The following is a 17,898-nucleotide window of genomic DNA, read 5'->3' as shown; positions in this document are numbered from 1 at the left end:
TAATCAAAGTATTTGGAGAGCTCTGCGGTAATCAGATTTCCCCTGTAACTAAAGTTTACACAGTTTGTCTTATGGATTTGAGACAGACTGCAGAAAACACATGGGTGTCAAATAGTAAAAAACGGGGGGGGGGGGGTCTTTTTCAGTGCAGTGTTGCCATGAAGTTTAAGAAGTTGTGGAGCACAAGTGAATTACAAACAGCTATTTGTATTGGTTCTGGCTTGTGACTAAATTCAAAACATCAAATGAGTTTCTCCTGAGATTTGTTGTCAAATGACAGCTTGAGTAAGAACATTTTTTAAAGTAAATATAACTACATTTTACATTTTATTTAAATATTTAATTACTTATTTAAACAACGGTAAAGTTAAGAGCAGCAAGCTAATGATTGTTAAAAACAATAAGCTAAAGTTTGTTGAAACAGTACACTAATTTTTGTGGGAACTATTGTCAGACATCGACAACATGGCAACATATTCAACATATTCAACAAACTGAAAGTAATAGGCTGTCTCAAGTACCATTATTTCTTACAACAGAGTAATAAAACATTTTTTATATATAAAAATATAATTTGGTTGCTAAAACTGCCAACACTTACATATTAGCCAAAATTAACTTAACCTTAATGACATGCACCCAAGACATACGTTAAACTACTTAAAAACAATACTTTTAATAATAAATAGTAGGCTAAGCTTGGTCAGAAGTTGTTTCTAAACATGTATTGGGAAATGCTGTGACTCTTCAACTGGGAGTTGTAAAACAAATGGTTTAGGCTACATTTTAATACTTTGCCTCCTATAAATACAAATTTACCTATCAAGTATAATGCGCCATTAGTAAACATGCTCTTGGTAGAAAACAGTGTGCACTGAAATTTCAGCTCAGCTGTTTGTCACTACTTAAAACACGGTTTAGCACCTGAAAGCTCCCGGGTGCAATTATTACCAAGACACTGAACGCATCATCAATACTACGCGCTTCTGTCTCCTTGACGACAAAGTAAAGAACACACTGGGGCGACGAAGAAAGTTTGGTTTTGATTGTTATGCATATGAAACTGGTTTGCTAACAGGTGGGGTTGTTTCAGCATCCTGATCATTTGTTATTGTTTTCTTTATTTGTTTCTTTGTTTTGTTTTTTTCGTTCGTTTGTTTGGTTTTTTTGGCAACAAGATAAAAAAAAAAAAAAGTTATTGGAAGTAATCAGAAATACTAGTCGTCACGCCAGTCTGGCAAATTTTGCGGGGTTGTTTTGTTGTTGATGGTGCGGGATTTTTGTTAGATCCTTAAGGTTTGTGTTAAATGTCTTGATCTTTTTGCTACAAACTGTTGCAGTTTAAATTCATGCTCAAACTGCGTTATGTTTATTACTTGCTCATTGTTATCTGGCTAATTTGAAGCACTGAAACATAATTAAGAGGCTGTAAAGAGAGTCCATCAAATTTTTAGCCTATATAGACTAGTTAATAATGACTCTAAAGGGCCATATAAATGTAAAGTGTGTTGCTCTTTAAGTAACGTCAGTGCATTAGCTATACTCACTTCTATCTCTTTCAGCTGACATTATATTATGTTTTCCAGCAGCTCAAAGCAGAACAATTGCTGCTTTAGACTTCACAGACTGCTGCTGAAGTTACTCAGAAGGCTGATACCCTGACATATTCCTCAAGCCATTTGGGGCCCCAGCTTGAACAAGAGTCAGCGTCCCAAAGTGACAAATCAGTTTTTCTGGAGGGTATCTCATTGCCAAGAAGAAACTCCTAACTCAGTGACACTCAAGTAAAGACAGACAAAGGCACCGGCCTGTGAATAGAAGAAAAAATGGAAGAGTTTCCCTCTGAAGACACTTCTGGCATTGCTCTTGTAGAGTCTTGGGTTTTGAAGGCAGGACGAGATCAGGCCAAAGATTTTTTATCGCATGCAAGCGGAAGTGAAGATACAAGTGCAACTAAGATTGGTTGTTCTTCAAATGCTTTGTTGGACCAGCTAGAAGCCTGTTCACAAAAAGAATCTATCTCTTCATCTGACCCAGAGAGGGATCATCAATTTTCCTCAAGCCATCCTAACCAGGAATGTCTGCAGAAGGAAGACCAGCTAGGGGTACAACAATGGTTTGATAAGCAAGTCACAGCCAAACAGGACATCTGGGCTGGAAGAAACGTTGAAGTGCATGAGAGGAAACTACAAGAGGTGAAACTGGGCACCCAAACCTTGACTGTAGGAAATCAATTTTACAGTTGCCTGCATCAAGGCAGACACAGACACACATTCTACCTTGCTAATGTTGTGCATGTGTGTGTTCTTGTCATACACAAGGAGCTGAAGAAGTTGTCAGCACAGAGCTGGCCCAGCAGAGACCGCCTTGCGGTGTTCAGTGACGTCTTTGATGATGTATGTGAAGACTCGCCAGTATTTGGACGCATCCTGAGGGAAATCAAGGTTTTTCCATTTCTTCTGTACCCACTTGCACATTTTTAGCATGTGCCGTCAGATGTGTTAGAGCCAAGAGAGAGTGAGTCCCCGGTGTAGCAAGTACAAGTAGAGCAGCTGCCGGAACCTGGTCGATGTGCGTCAGGGAGCAGAACTTCAGAGGGCAACAGCTCTGTCATTGCTCATTCACATGAAATGTATCGTGTCATGCATATTTCTTTTTTCCACACGATAGTGTTGCCAAAGCTGTCATTAAAACTGTGATATTGCACAGTTTGTGTTTATGCATTTTGCTGAACTGAGTTTTAGTAAAAATTACTATTATTTATTTGTTGCCACGAGTATACTGACAGGTCATTATTGTACATCTAAAATCTATTCATTGTAGCAAAAACATTCTACCATTGGTACTTTGGACTATCCTTTACAGAAGCACAAAAATTATATGTATGATTTTATAATTGCTAAATTATTGCAGTAACTTGATTTTTTTTTTTTTTTTTTTTTTTTTTTTTGTTAAAAAAATAGAATAAAACATGGATACTTTCCAAACGAGCTGGAACTGGAGGTATTGCAATGTTTCAGTGTTCCCCCTCTAACATGTGACAATTTCATTCTAAATATTATATGATAATCTCTACAATTTTACTTTAATCTGCAAATGCAGATTAATATAATAGATCATTAATGGAGTTAAATTATATTTGCTTTTTTTTTCTTCTTTCAGACAGATTATGATTTATACATCAACCACTTGATGGATTCCCAATTCCCACAGTACAACATGGTAAAGCATAATGAATTCAGAATTTATATAGATAATGATTAGAAAAGCATGAAATGTGGCTTCCATGTATAAGCTCATATCAAAGATACAGATTTCTCCTGTGTGTCAGTTAATTAACAGCTAACTTAACAAAGTGGTTCCTTGTAGAAGTTGTCATTGTTATATTTCAGTTGCTGAATGCTTCAGTCAAAGATACTGACATGGAGAAGGAAATGGAGCTGGTTTATGCTGCAAAGGAGATTTGCAGGCTGGAGAAAGAGGTCAGGAAAGCTCTAGAGGAGAATAAACGGTACCACAGTTATTTATCAGTTAAAAATTATTTATCTAGTTTATTCTCAGTGGTTTAAGTGTTTTTCTTCTTTTTTATCCCCCAGAGTCCAACACAAGTTACAGAACATTCCAGTCATAATGGGCCTAGAGGACAGTGACATGAAAAGTAAATCTCAACACCACATTTTCATGTCTATTTTTGAGTAAGCCACTTCTGAGCATATGTGGTGCAGTGTATTCTCCTGCAGGCTAAGTTGCACCACACATGCTAACTTATGAGTGCACACAGTGGAAAACTTTCTAACTTTATTTTACTGACTGACATAAAGCAACTTTTGTAATGTTTTTTTGTGCCAATGGTGTCTCTTTCAACACCTGCAGGGTTGTAAATTTGCAAGCAACAATCCTTCATTATTCACTAGTTTGCATTTACGCTTGTCATTTGTTTGTGTGTGTGTGAACAGATGCACCTCTGTCCAGGCTGCAGGATAGTGGGTCTGCCATAAGCCACACTAGTATCATCCAAATCAGGAGGCTTCAAGTGTTGAACGTACGGAAGGAGATCCAAGAGTTGGAAGATGAGATTAATGAAAAGCTGGTGTCTGCTGTTACAACTGCTGCCACAGAAAGACATATCAAAGACCTGAAGGTGCTGAAAGATTAAATACCACTCAGCCCTCTTCCATAAACTTATGAAGAGTGCAGCTTAAAGTTTACATCACCCTAAGCATCTGTTTTGTGTTACAGCAGGTTAGCTGGCTTTAAATGCAGGCAAAGTATCTTAGTTTTTCATTTGTTTAGTTTTTCTTTGCTGTGCTTCCAGACTGAGGTAATGAAACTGGTTGCTTCAAATGATCGTCTAAGGACCATTAGTAAGGCAAGGAAGTTTAATCTTTATCTCACCATGATTTTTGTATATTGCAAGGATTACAGATTTCAGATGGATATGCTGCTATTAGATAGAAGAGTTTATTTTTCATTTAAGTTTTCTTTTTAGGAAATGAAGAACAAAATCACTTCAGTATTGGACAGAGAGAAGGCAAGCAAGGCTATGAGACGGTATGTGGTATATAACACACATTGTTTGTGACACTTCACTCATCTGCTATCATTTCTTTATTTTGATGTGCTCCCCTGTGTTTTACTTCAGGATGCTGTGGGCTGAAATAAACAACAATCTCCAAACAGAGGATGAATAGCAATCATCAGCAACAATCAGCAAGAATCAGTTGGAGATTTCAAAGTCATACTGTGTGTTCAAGATGATGCACGTTGCAATAAAATTAAGTAAACAGTTTTGATAGGTTCACTTATGTAATTACCTTATCCTTTCTGTGGCTCCTCAGTTAGTAAATGCAGCACAAAAACACTATACATGTTAATATTACTGAGTTTTGATAAATGATATGGTCTCAGTTACATGTGTAAGTTCTTAAACTAATGACATATTAATAACTTCTTTAGTTTATTACCATTCAAAATTCTTATTTTCTTTATTTAAAACCATTCTGTTGCAGATTTAATTCAATGTTCAGTGTCATATTCCTGCTGCATCAGTCATCTTCTTTGGGGTCTGACCTAATCCTGTCAGAAACCATGACAAACTCTGGAAATAATTTTTCCCCTCAGTGATGGCAAGCTCCACAAACACAGATCTTATTGCAGTGATTGGTCTCTAGAGGATTTCACATTGGCTACTTTTCCAGGTGCAAAATAAATGATGCGTGCAGCATAGACAAGAACAACACATTGAAATGTTATCTCTTTAAATATTTTTTTCCCCCAATCTACCAGATTTAAATAATTAAAACAGTTTAATTACAGGTTTAGTTCCAGTTTTAATTAAACTGTAGTTTAAACAAGCAACTCTTAGCTCACAAGAAGGAAAAGAAAATCACATGAGTATTGTTGCTTCCATATGCCTCTGATTTATTCTGTATGTAAGTTTGCATTACAATTAGATGAAATTATTTACATATACAAAGTGGCTGGTTCACAGCAAGATAACTGAAGAATCTAAGACATAATTCAAATTAGTTATATATCTGCCATTTGGTAAAAAAAAAATACTCAAAATGACATATTTTTGCAGAATTGTGAAGACATCCATCTGTAAACACAAGAGGGCAGCAGAGACTTGCAAGAAAAATGTATTACGCGCTCAGTAATTCCAGAGGTCTGCAATAGTAAAAGATTCCTTTACTGGTTTTAATTTAGATACATTTGTTTACCATTATTTATCTATATTTAATCATTTGTTCATTTTTTACCCTTAAAAGGGCACTTGGACAGATAATTCCCAAACTGTGTTCCTGTTACACTCCCCCTCTTTAAATGAAAAGATAATGCTTTGCTCTGTGTTTTTATTCAGTACTGAGGTGTCAGTCTGTGACCTTTACCAAAAACAGTAAAGATAGTTTGAGGTTTGTGAAGTCTTGAGAAAGGTCATGGTGGAGGCGGAAGGGGAGCTTTAAAGGAAATCTGAAAAGGGTTTTCCTCTAGGCTCAGTTTCCATGTGAATTGAGTCAAGTAAAATCCAATTATAACTTTGTGCACAAAACTGTGATCAAGAACTCATTTGAGTACGCAAGAATGACAGAGAATGAGAGGATTAGCTGAATTATAGAGCCTTTTCTATGGATTGATTATGGTGTGACCTTTACCCCTGATAGGGCAGAGTGCCGTGTTGTCTGTTAGAATCTAATCAGAGGTCAAAGTCTCTGTTCTGGCTCACAGTCAGTAGTTGTGGCGTGTTTTTTGTCCCTCACTGTCTAAGCTCTTCCTTTCCTGCTAAAGACCCCTCACCTTACGAAAACTACCTTTGCTTGGATTGTTTCCAGTTCACCATCATGTTGCTTCGGACTGTGGCCCTTCTCCTCCTCTGTGTGTCCTTGGGCATGTGTGCCACTTTAGGCTACTACGAGACTGAAGAAAACAAGGAGGCAGCTCCTACTGTGGAGTCAACAGCTGCAAATGCCCAAGTAGGTGATTCGCCTGCAGATAATTCTCTTTTTGGTAACAAATTATTAGCTAAAATACTTGCACTGGATAATGATGGAGTTGACCAGCCTGCAGTGGAAGCCCATGCCTCAGATGGTGCAATAGCCAGTGATAAGCCTGTTGAAAACTCTCCCGCTACTGAAGCTCTTACTAAGGAAGCAGTTATCCAGAAGCAACCTTCAGCTGAGGTGGAGGCCAATGAGATTAGACCAATCCAGACACACAAGTCTCCTAACAAACCGCAACTGCAAGAAGATGATGACAGCTGGAGTCTCAATTCAATTAGGAATAGTTTTCAGGCTATGCACGGATACTTTGACTCCCTGGTGGAGCTGGTCGGGGGACGAAATGGTGTGTGCCAGTACCGCTGCAGAAATGGTAAGGATTAATCTTGTATTTATTTATTTTTACATACCAAATTTTCACTTAATGGTAGTTCTATTGTGTCCTAAACAGTATCGTAAATTCCTAAGTTGATTTTATTAAACTTAAGTTCTCTAGTGGACACAAAAAAAGTTTGTAAATCATAAATGCTGTCTACTTCAGGGGTTTCCAAACTTTTCCTTGTTGTCCAAAACTTGTCCATTTTTAACCAGCTAGCTGCACGCTAGCTTGAGGAGCAGAGCAGCCTGATAATCGCCAGGTTGACGCAGATTATGATGTTGACATGTCGAACTTGCTTATAAACTTACTATTATTTTAATTTATTTATTTTTCTTAGCTTCCCTCTAGTTTTCTGAGGCCTCCCTTGCACTCCCTGTCGGCCCCCACTTTGAAAGCCACTGGTTTACATCATGCTGTATATTCTTGTACTACTCTGTATTTGCTCAACAGACTTTCGAATTTTATCAAATTATCTGTCTTCAGTGAACAGTCACATATTTTGGACCCAAAATAGTTTTAGTCTCAGGCTGCTATTACTGAAATTTGAATGTGTTTGTTTATCAGTCTGGGAGGTAAATGTCCCCCTCACTTACGCAATCGATACAGATGTTCTCAAACAGAAGTTACATCTTATCTATGAAATGATGCACATTTCACAGAAGAGATACAGAGTAGACTTTCTTACATAAGGTACATGACAGCATTAATGCAGCTTGTGAACATGAAAGGAAATTCTCTGTTTTCATAGGAGAAATTCCACAACCTCGTCCTGGCTACCAGCTCCCTGAGCCCAACGGTTGCAGTTCCTCTCTGATTGGATTCCAGGTGAATGCTGCTGTAGGTGTCCTATTCACAGCACCAACAGCCCAGAGCAATACTGTTTATGCAAAAAATTTTATCAGTAAACTCTACTTACACAACGTAGTTGAATCTTTTGGCAGCTTGATGTGGGAATTCCTGCTATGACAAAGTGCTGTGACCAGCTTGACGTGTGCTATGATACTTGTGGCATGAATAAGTATGACTGCGACGCCAGGTTTCGTTCATGTCTGCATGGCATCTGCTCTGACCTTAAGAGGAGCCTTGGCTTTGTGTCCAAGGTACAAGGTGAGAATATTTGTTTACTTCTCTCTATTGCTGAGCTGTACATTTTCACAACCAGGAGCATAATGCGTATTTATAATCTATTAAAAACATGTCTGTCTCCTTTCTCTTTTTCTCTGTGTCTGTCTTAGCCTGTGAATCAATGGCAGACGGTCTCTACAACACAGTGTGGACTCTTGGTTGTAGGCCTTACATGAACAGCCAGAGGGCAGCGTGTGTCTGCGAGGGAGAGGAGAAAGATGAACTGTGACATTCAACACTATGGACAGCTCCTCTGTAGTTTAACAGATAATTTAAAAGTCATGGATATTTCCATATATTTCACTGTGCATTAATAGGTGTTTTGTCAAAGAAGAGACACCTCATAAGAGCCCTCACAAAATTCAGGGACTTGGTATTAAAAAGACATAAATGGAAATTCAAGCAAAGTGATTTGCAGGATTTCTTAATATAGAGGTCTTACAGACATCACGTGTCTGAATACAACTTTCAGAATCTAAATTAATTGCTCATGCATATTTAACTCTCCATACTCCTCATTTTAGGCCAAATTTAGGCCTTTATGACTCCATTACCATAAATTACTTGATGACTCCAAACAAAGGGCCTGATAGGAAGATGGGTAGGATATTGTTGTTGGATTAATTTCCTCCAGATAAAAAGGCTGAAGATAATTACTGAGCTGCCGATGCTGTTTAAAACCTCCCCAGCTTAAATGCTAAGTCAGCGTCATGTAAATGTAATGCTCATCACAGTTACAACGTTGTTGTGTAAGTTATTAACCAGTTATTTGTTACTTTTTATGAATAAATGCATGACTAATTGCAGTTTAACTGAAATGATTACCTCTAAATTAATTGTCAAAGTGATGAAGCGTGCACATAATTTCCTGGCAGAGCGTAGTGATATCTCTTTTCTGTCACACTGTAATGTGCGACATGCTCCCCAGCCATCGATTACACTCAGCAAATGAGTCAAAATACATGTGAGAATCTTCCACTTCTATTTTCCAAGTCAGTGATGATGTGAAATATAAACCACTTTTATAAATCCAGCAACTCTCTAAGCTGTAATCAAGCCTGAGAAAAGCCCCAAAGTGTGACCTAGAAAAACATCCATCATGCTGTAGTTGTTAGAAACGCACTGTGGTCACTTTCAAATGCTTTATAATAGAAATGTCAATCACTTTAATGTCAGTAAATCATGCTGCGAAGCGAAGTGGCGAAGATACACAAACTTGGCAAAGTCATCAGCAGAAGTATACTGGAACTAGGATAAACAGAGTGTGTATACTGTACTTTGAAGGGATAGTGCAATTGACTTCTTTGCATGCATGCATACATGTTTTTGGTGTTTTATGAACCAAATAAATTCCAAAGGTCAACTCATATGTAAATGTGACTTTTGTGATGCTGGCATACACCTGTGCCATGTTGTCAAGGTAGTTTTCTGTTAACATCACACCTAGGGCAGAATATAGATGGGGCCCGTGCTCAGTGTGCTCTGATCCTGAGATTCACCCATCTGAACCTCCCTTCGGACACGTCCTCGACAGTGCTGGGCACAGCGGGTGTCTCCCGCCCCACATACCAACACCTGGCAGTGGAGGAAAACTTGCTGTAACCACAAAAGACAAGTTGTTTTGAGTTTTGAGACCAGAGCAAAATGCCATCACAGTTTAGAGAATTTTGCTAATGTATAGTCTGTCTTTATAGCATAGTGCACCAAATCCGCCAGCTGGCTCACAGCATGCTGCTCTTACTCACTTGATTGTCCTTGCCAATGAACTTGAAGACAGGGACCTGGTAGTGCTTGGAGAGCTGGTCCTTTGATGAATACTGTGTGACTGTTTCATCACAGACGCATCTGTGTAGGAGGCCAACGACAGAAAACAATACATGCAATTTTTATCTTAACATGGCACTCTGATTAAATGGTTTGTTACAGATCTGCAGTAAATGGATCACAAACTTAGCTGCCCTGAAGTCCTGAAACCCCACTGTATCAGTAATGAGGAATAGTGGAAAGAGATTAAACTGCAGCAAAAGAAACATCACGCAAGATAAATGCTGAGCCAAAAGTCTTCCATAAATAATAATAATACTTTTTCAAATTTTCCACACCAAGCATTTGTGTTTTCTCTCCAATAAAATCTGAGGCCAATAGTATTTTTTTATTTGACACTTCTCTAAAAGAGTGAAGATTTCCTGTCATTTAACTGTCAAGGATTTTATTAAAATGCCTGGGTCTAAGACTGTCGGCATTTATCATAAAATTACAGAGCCAAACACATTTTTGATATTAACTAGACAGAACTAAAAGGGCAGACATTTTTCAGTGTGTGCTTGAGAAAATCAGATTCACCCAAATATAGAAAGTATCAGTGGAGTTTCATCTGTGGATTTATGAAATTGTCAGGGCTAAGAACTACAAGTAAAATTACAAATATAATCATATAATATTAATACCAAGGGCAGTTATTCAAAATCAAATAGTTGTTCAAATCAAACTAACAGCTATTGTTGTAAGAAATTTTTGATAAAAAGGAAAAAAGTAAATGGCAATGACTATTCTCTTGCATCACTTTTTAATATTTGAAGCTGCTTACACAGTGCAGAATTTCTTTAAAAAATGACTTCTTTTCTTGTTGTAAATTACTGTTGGTAGAAGACCCATTTCCTACCTGAAATTGCACAAAGAATCATAAACTGGGTGCAGTTTATTAGATTCTAATTTTAGTAAATAAAAGGTAACCAAACAAAAACTTGAAAGTTTAGTTAAATTTCTTAACATGTGTTTGACCTAAGTTAACACATCATGTAATGTAGCACAAGACGAGACATTCACACTTAGTTACTCACCCATCTTTAATGAGGTAATACTTAAGGGCCTGATCAGCTTTGGGTCCTGGTGTTGCAAAGCAGCTCTCCACCAGGGCAGAGAGGCCCTCGACACTCTCCTTTGGCTCCACCCCAAAAAACAGAGACTCATGCAGGTGTAGCTGGGGTGGGGTGCGGTATGGCTCTGAGAACTCAGCGTTCTTGAACAGCTCCAGGTTGAACTGAAAGACTCCCTCACTGCGACCTGCCAGCTCCAGGGCTGAGCTGTGCAGACTTGCCTGGTATCCATCTGACACGTGGTACTCCCTGGGGAACTCACAGGTAACTGGGAGCAGTAACTTGCTGGTCCGGACTATTAAGTCCCTGCTGCTCCCTGGGTTGCTCCTTGGTAGGCCTGTCACTAGATTGGTCCCCACAATTTTGTCATCTGTCACCTGGTAGTAAACATTTACTTCACTTAAATGGCTTTTGTCAGTTAGTGACAATGTAGTGAAAAGTTTTGACCAGACATGATACCAGATATGTATATAAAAGATATTTGTTGAACACACAACAACAACAGCCTCAATGACCCACATTTAATAAATCACAAACATCGTTTTTGTAGTAGCTTAAAAATAACGGGCACATTCAGTAAAAAACACAGTAACTCTGAAGTTTCTGACCTCCACTACTGTCCCGCAGGTCTTGAGGCTGAAGCTGAGGTTGATGTGTGTGCCATTGGAAACACCTCGACAAGATGTGTTGGACAGAAAAAGCTCCAGTCCTCCTACAAGGTCTTTAGGAACTGATACAGTAATTGAGCTAGAATCACACTGGACTGGAACTAAAGGAACAGGAATGAGAGAAATAAATTGCTGTTATATCCCATAAAATAGCACGAATCATAACACAGTGTGAGCATACAGCAAAGACATTATTCTCTTGTTTTTCAGCCATCTGTTGCTGTGGTTGGGATCCTTGTCTTGTTGCATTACCCAATTTCAGCCAACTTTTAGCTGTCAGACAGATGGTCTCACATTTGACTCTAGAATACTTTAGTACATAAACCAATGTCCTGCATTGGCAAACCAAGCCCAAATCCCTACCCTTTCACCACCCTGGCTGACAGCTGATATGCTGTGTTTGTTTTTTTCAAAACAGCCCCGCACATTATGACCAGACATCTCCACTTTGATCTCGTCTTTCCAAAGGATTGTTCTGTAATGAACTTTAACATTTATGATGCTTACTGAGACCTGTACATTCTCACATGTATCTCTTAGGGTTTTATTTATCTATTTATTTATTTTTTACTTTTATTGTGCAGCCTGACCTTTGGATGAACAAAGTCTTCTCCTGGAAAGTTTAGAAAGTATCTTGCTTACAATCTTTACTGATGTCTTTCCTCCTTGACTTTGTCTTAACACACATCTGAATGCTCCAGACCAACAAAATACCACATCATCTTCAATCATACTTGGTGATGATTAATTTATCAACCGCATTTGATTGGTAGTATTTGGCTCTTTCCTATGGAATCAATAAGGATGTATTTAGTTTTCTAAGTAGAGTTTCTACATTTTTGCCATTAATTTTTGTTAAATAAATGCTGATATGGTGTTGTATTTCATGTGTTGTTGTCCATCTCGGTTTGTATTTACCTCATTTTAGAAACTGGTAAGGATCAGAAAATTTTACTGTTCTGAAACATTACACCTCAGGATTCAAAGATACTTTCTTTTCCACATGACTGTACCTTCTCATTACACTCATACACACCCTGGCATGTATGTTGATCCTCTCCCAGCTCCAGCCCTCTGGGACAGTGGCACTGATAGGAGTCCAACAGCGAAGAGCAGTCATGGCTGCAGCCTCCATTATTGACGTGACAGCCTGCAATATCTGCACAAGTAAAAAGCAACGTATTAAGAATAGCAAATGTGTCCATGGTTTAATAATCTCTTGAAATATCATTTACCTGTACAGTTGTGCCCATCCTCGTTCAGCACGAGGCCCCGCCCACACTCACAACGCCTGGAGCCTTTGGTGTTCACACACACCTCTGCACAGCCACCATTGCCCTTATCACATTCATTTATATCTGAACACAGGACACACAGGGCATCTTATAGGCTTTTTTCATTAGATGAGTTTTGTTTTAATCTACTGAGTTCCAGATGGGCTGAGTTTATCACCTCCAAGCCGTTCAATTCATTTTTCAGGGAGAAAGATGAAACACTGATTCTAAAGGAGTTTAAAATGGAGTTTATAATACTGAGAGGGCTGGTAAAGGACTAATGATGGATGAAACCAGAGTGGGGTCAAAAGTAAGAGTGCCAGAGATATGTGGAAGATAGTAAAGAAGGAGGAATGTAGAACAGAATAGAGAGAGGCTGATTTGGTTGATAACAGTTGACAAAATGGCAGTTTTCAGGCAAACTAGGCTCCTACACACTTTCCTATTAGATTTAATGCGAAAGTGTGTCCAAACTCTTTTTGTACTGGTACTGTGTATATGTAGTACACTCAAATAAATCAGGTTATAGTAAAATATGAGACCCTGTCATTTGTCGATATAATATATCTCTGCAAATACATCTAGGTTCCCACAACATGACTTATAAGTGGAAGAAAAGGAGGTTAACTTTTTTTTCCAATTGTCGCTTCCTTCATAAATATACCTCGAATTTAAGTTTACCTGCCTGCCACAAGTCTTGCATTTGGGTCCTACCTCCTTGCTTTCAGCTATGGATTATGATACATATGTATATTCCATTGAGGTCTATGAATCACTCTTAGTCTGATCCCTCTCTTAAAACCAATTTGCCTTGGGAGACCCCACCAGGGGCTAATGTCCCTGAGGATCAGGTGGGTGCTCAAAATCTTCACAATGATAAAGTGGTGATTCTGCAGAAAAGACCTCAATGGAACAGCTCCAACATGCAAAGAACACCTTCTTTCTTTCTTTCTTTCTTTCTGTCTATCTATCTATCTATCTATCTATCTATCTATCTATCTATCTATCTATCTATCTATCTATCTATCTATCTATCTATCTATCTATCTATCAGGTAAACAGGTGACAACAGATTGGTCAGTTGGGTCAGAAACATCATGTGAACTTAATGACTTTTTAATTACCCTTAATGGCTGAATTTCTTTACAGTCATATAAAAACAAAATACAAGAAAAGAATCAGCCTATTAACAAAAAGAAAAAGGCTGGAATAAGATAAAATACAATTAAATTTGAAATAAATCAAGAGTAACTGATAAATGCAGATACATGATAAATACATAATATAAGACAAATTCATAAATGAGAGTACACTTATTTAGTACACGTATAAGGTGAAAGAGTCATGAGAAGAAAATGTTTCCTGCATTCACAGCAATGCATGATTGTACATTAACATCTAAAGAAGAATCATAATGCAATAAATTATGACTTTATGTAAACACCAACAAAAATCTGTTGACAGATGTCAAAACAGCTGTGCATACTAGACATCTCCACGAACATCTATTAAAACACTGCAAGCTTTTCACCAGAGTGATGGATGAAAATATCTCAAACAAGACATGACAGACTACCTTTGTGTAGTTCTGTATATCAGCATAGTCTATTAGTTAGTTGATAATCTAAATGTGAAGAAAGTCAACTGTATTGCAAGATAAAATAAATAAATAAACTACAGAAATCATTATGAACATTTCTGTCACAATGCCACATAATATATTAGATGGAGTACAGATATACATCTTAAAACACAAACAACCTGTCTGATTTATTTATTCTTCTTTCCTTTTCTTTTTTTTTTTCTTTTTGGTTATTGTTTTCTAAAACCTTCTGTATCCTATCTGTCTTCCAGGTTCCCTATTTATCTTTGTGTCTTGCACAACTTATCTGCCCGTCCCTTCCTCTTTCATTGCTTATCTCACCCAGGCATGTTTGTCTGTCTGGTCCCAGGACAGTTCCAGCTGCACAGCGACAGTCAGACTCTGGACAACGGGGCCCTTTGCAATCAACCTCATCACAGATATCATAGAAATCTGTGCCTCACACACACACACACACACACACACACACAAAAACATCAGACAAAAGAAAAGTTCCTCTTCAAGAAAATCTGGTATATGACATGGTCACTCACGGCCACAGTAAACTTGGAAGCAAACAGAGGGTCTGGGCAGGCTGTATACAAAGTATCCCCCAGGACAGGCCTTCACATCCACACTGGCGTTCCAGTGGCAGCAGTTGTTATTGAAGCTGGAACATACAGGGAGGGTGACGATGCCTTCATGGAGCTGGGGGTGGTTGCCATTGAGCCAAATTGGAGCGTGTGTGCCACAGTGATTCTCAGGGATGCAGAAGGTAGGCATAGCATCCCCAGCCATGCCAGTGAAGCGGTACCATTCCCCAGAAATGTGGCTATCGCACAGGGGAGCACCGGACAACTTATTGAGGTGGAAGTCCGTGTTCCTCCAGGGTTCATTCAGACTAATGTAGGCAGAGCACGGATCCAGGGCTGTGGTATGAGGAAGGGGAGAAGCACAACAATACCTATTTGTATACAACTGTAATCAAGACAAGCAAGATATATAATGAACATGACTTGACACTAGAAGGTTATTGAAGGAAGGATTTGGGTCAAAAGGGCAGTGCAGAAAGGTAAATATAGACCGAAATACTGTATTAACTAGAAATACTTATAACATTTTGATTTAAGCTTTAAATCACTATATTTAAGTCACAGTTTTGTTTCAGCTAGTTTATGCACTTTCCAAATGCCGTAATGAAATATTTGATGAAAACATCACAGAGATGCGAAAGCCATTTCTTTACACCTCTGCTCATGGCAGCCAGTTTTACAGCAAAAGTAAATCTCTCGACTCCCCCTTCCTCTTCTGCAGGTGTGTCTCTTTTAAGATTTCACAACTTTAAACTAACAAGTAAAATTTGGTTGCAAATTACCCTTAGTAATCATTAAAGCACATTATTAATGTATGAGCACAAACTGTAGGCCTGGCCATCCAGAGAGATAATGTTGGCAAACACAGCAAACTATACATGCTAATAGCTGTTGTCTGCAATTGGTACTGGTCCTTCTTTTTGGCACAATATCACTGGGGGTCATTGAAGGCTGGTGGAGCACTGCACCATAAATACAAAGAGAGGCAGAAACTTCATCCCAGTGTTTTTCATTCTTGAGTAGTTCTAATAAAATCTGCTCACATAACAGGTTTTAAATGGTGATTTTCCAGTGCTGTGAGCACTGGGAGCGTCAACTGATATTTATTTCACCTCCATTACATTTAAATGAGGAGAGACATCTCAGAAACCACATGCGCTGTTTCACGGTGTGACCCTTTTGCATTAATGTAAATTTGATTACTTGTACAAGTTTGAACATCCACAAACAAACAATACATTGTGAACAATTTCCATTTTCTGCTGCTTACAAACTTGTTACCATTGAGAAAGCCTTTGTATCATTAAGATAACTGGTACCACAGAGTCAGGTGTAATTGAATTACAAGCGTTCCACAAAAGGCCATTCATCCAATAAGCTCTGTTAGTGGCAACTCTCTTAACTACAGCCAGTTGTGCAGAATCAGGAAAACAAGTGAACAACAAAAGTAAACAGTCAATAATGTCTCCACTCTTAAGGCCCTTTCAACAGTGTAATTAAGAGGCCAACATAAAACAAAAGTAGACAACATGTGGGCCTGGGCAATGAGAGTGTTAATGAGTGAGTATCTACAAGAGATAAAGAAACAACAGGAGGCTGATCAGCACAGCAACCCCAGTGATAAACCAAAGGCAGGGAACAAGTGAGCAGACAACCTACTTAAACGGAGCAGTACACAGTATTAAAACCAGTGTTCTTTGCTTTCCCTTCAGATGAATTGCACAACATAAAACATCTTGTTTGCATTTTGTGGCATCTTGTACAAAAAGTGTGACAGCTGCCAAAGCTAGCTAGAGATTTACAGGATTAATTACAGTACATTATTTATACCTGCTATCTCAAGCACACACTCAAAAATTTGTTCAGCTTTTAGTTCCTAGAAGCTACCAACAAATATTTATGTGTTGAGCCCAATTTGTGACTGTAAACCACACATATCATTTTCTCCCTCCATCCTCTGCTGGACAGTCCATCTTGTCACTATGCAGCTGCAATAAAAACAGAGGGATGAATCCATATAACTCAGGCCCTCTGACAGCATTAACAACCTTTTCAGGAGACGTACGACTGACCCGCGGTGCTCCAGTTCCAGCAGCAAAGAAGGCCCAGAGGATATGGCTGACTCATGTGGTTATATGCTAATGGGAGCATTAATTCATCCAGATGGGGCCTGGTCAACTTTATTTGGCTGATGAGGACAAAATAATAAGTTGGACTGCTGAGGACCAACCTTTTGCTCTCACTTTTTGTTAAGGAACAACACTAGGGGAATCTTAAACATTGTGATAAAAAATTTACACTAAAAAAGCCTGATGTACTAAATTGAATTAAACTTTTACTGCTCTTCAAATAAAAACCCAACTTCGAGCCACAACTGAACTGGGTGACATAATTATTTATTGCAGTACTTTAGATCAGTGCCCTATAGAGTGCTATAGCTCTTAACTTAAGACAAACAAAAATCCACTGCATAAACCAGCCCCACAGGAAGCACCTTTAACACATGTTTGGGACAACTTGCTGAAAAAATGCAGCATTGCCAAAAATGATCAAGTCCTCATTTCATGGAAATATACTTGTGAAGGATTGTTAGAGATTTACAAAAGCAGCACAAATAAATAGACTCAGAAAAAAGGTTAAAAAAGAGAAACTTTTGAGACAGATGAATGCATTGCTGGAACTTGGGCATTAAAAATAAATCTAAAACTTAAAAAAAAAAAAAAAAAAAAAAAATCCGATTTGGGGTATAAATAAGGAATTATACACTCACCTACACCCGCAGCTACAGAAGCCTCCTGCAGCAGGTTGACAATAACCAAAAAAATCATGATAAATTGTCGCACTGTTGGATAATCACTAATCCAAGCTCTGGTCTTACAGTATTTGGAAGTTAAACTTCACTGT

At 38.4% G+C, this 17,898-nt stretch overlaps 3 protein-coding genes across 10 annotated transcripts; 2 read left to right on the top strand and 1 right to left on the bottom strand.

The window, feature by feature from the left end:
• Window positions 1-993: 993 nt before the first annotated feature.
• On the top strand, window positions 994-5,691 carry LOC121655368 (uncharacterized protein C6orf118-like). Of its 5 annotated transcripts, none has more exons than XM_042009967.1 (10): window positions 994-1,078; window positions 1,590-2,222; window positions 2,322-2,444; window positions 3,163-3,222; window positions 3,393-3,511; window positions 3,597-3,658; window positions 3,957-4,141; window positions 4,316-4,369; window positions 4,490-4,551; window positions 4,643-5,691. In XM_042009967.1, the coding sequence occupies exons 2-10, from the start codon at window positions 1,827-1,829 to the stop codon at window positions 4,689-4,691; spliced, it is 1,110 nt and encodes a 369-aa protein (XP_041865901.1). In that variant the 5' UTR covers window positions 994-1,078; window positions 1,590-1,826; the 3' UTR covers window positions 4,692-5,691. The 5 variants fall into 5 exon arrangements, with proteins under 5 accessions (XP_041865901.1, XP_041865904.1, XP_041865900.1 ...); XM_042009970.1 differs by having other exon boundaries at window positions 999-1,078; window positions 1,587-2,195; XM_042009966.1 differs by having other exon boundaries at window positions 999-1,078; window positions 1,587-2,222.
• pla2g12b (phospholipase A2, group XIIB) lies at window positions 5,687-8,463 on the top strand. 4 transcript variants are annotated; one of them, XM_042009975.1, is made up of 4 exons: window positions 5,687-6,870; window positions 7,625-7,701; window positions 7,818-7,983; window positions 8,112-8,463. In XM_042009975.1, the coding sequence occupies exons 1-4, from the start codon at window positions 6,342-6,344 to the stop codon at window positions 8,228-8,230; spliced, it is 891 nt and encodes a 296-aa protein (XP_041865909.1). In that variant the 5' UTR covers window positions 5,687-6,341; the 3' UTR covers window positions 8,231-8,463. The 4 variants fall into 4 exon arrangements, with proteins under 4 accessions (XP_041865909.1, XP_041865907.1, XP_041865908.1 ...); XM_042009973.1 differs by having other exon boundaries at window positions 7,625-7,713; XM_042009974.1 differs by having other exon boundaries at window positions 7,818-8,204.
• A 687-nt stretch (window positions 8,464-9,150) lies between these two features.
• Window positions 9,151-17,898, bottom strand: oit3 (oncoprotein induced transcript 3). Its single transcript, XM_042009957.1, has 9 exons — window positions 17,765-17,898; window positions 14,956-15,330; window positions 14,744-14,854; window positions 12,781-12,903; window positions 12,582-12,704; window positions 11,486-11,646; window positions 10,842-11,254; window positions 9,747-9,846; window positions 9,151-9,597 (listed from the first exon to the last, which is right to left on the bottom strand). The coding sequence occupies exons 1-9, from the start codon at window positions 17,820-17,822 to the stop codon at window positions 9,445-9,447; spliced, it is 1,617 nt and encodes a 538-aa protein (XP_041865891.1). The 5' UTR covers window positions 17,823-17,898; the 3' UTR covers window positions 9,151-9,444.

The sequence above is a fragment of the Melanotaenia boesemani genome, chromosome 16 (genome assembly GCF_017639745.1).
Source record: "Melanotaenia boesemani isolate fMelBoe1 chromosome 16, fMelBoe1.pri, whole genome shotgun sequence".
NCBI lineage: Eukaryota > Metazoa > Chordata > Actinopteri > Atheriniformes > Melanotaeniidae > Melanotaenia > Melanotaenia boesemani.
The sequence above is the reverse complement of the archived record's forward strand: the minus strand, read 5'-3'. Positions and strand labels throughout refer to the sequence as shown.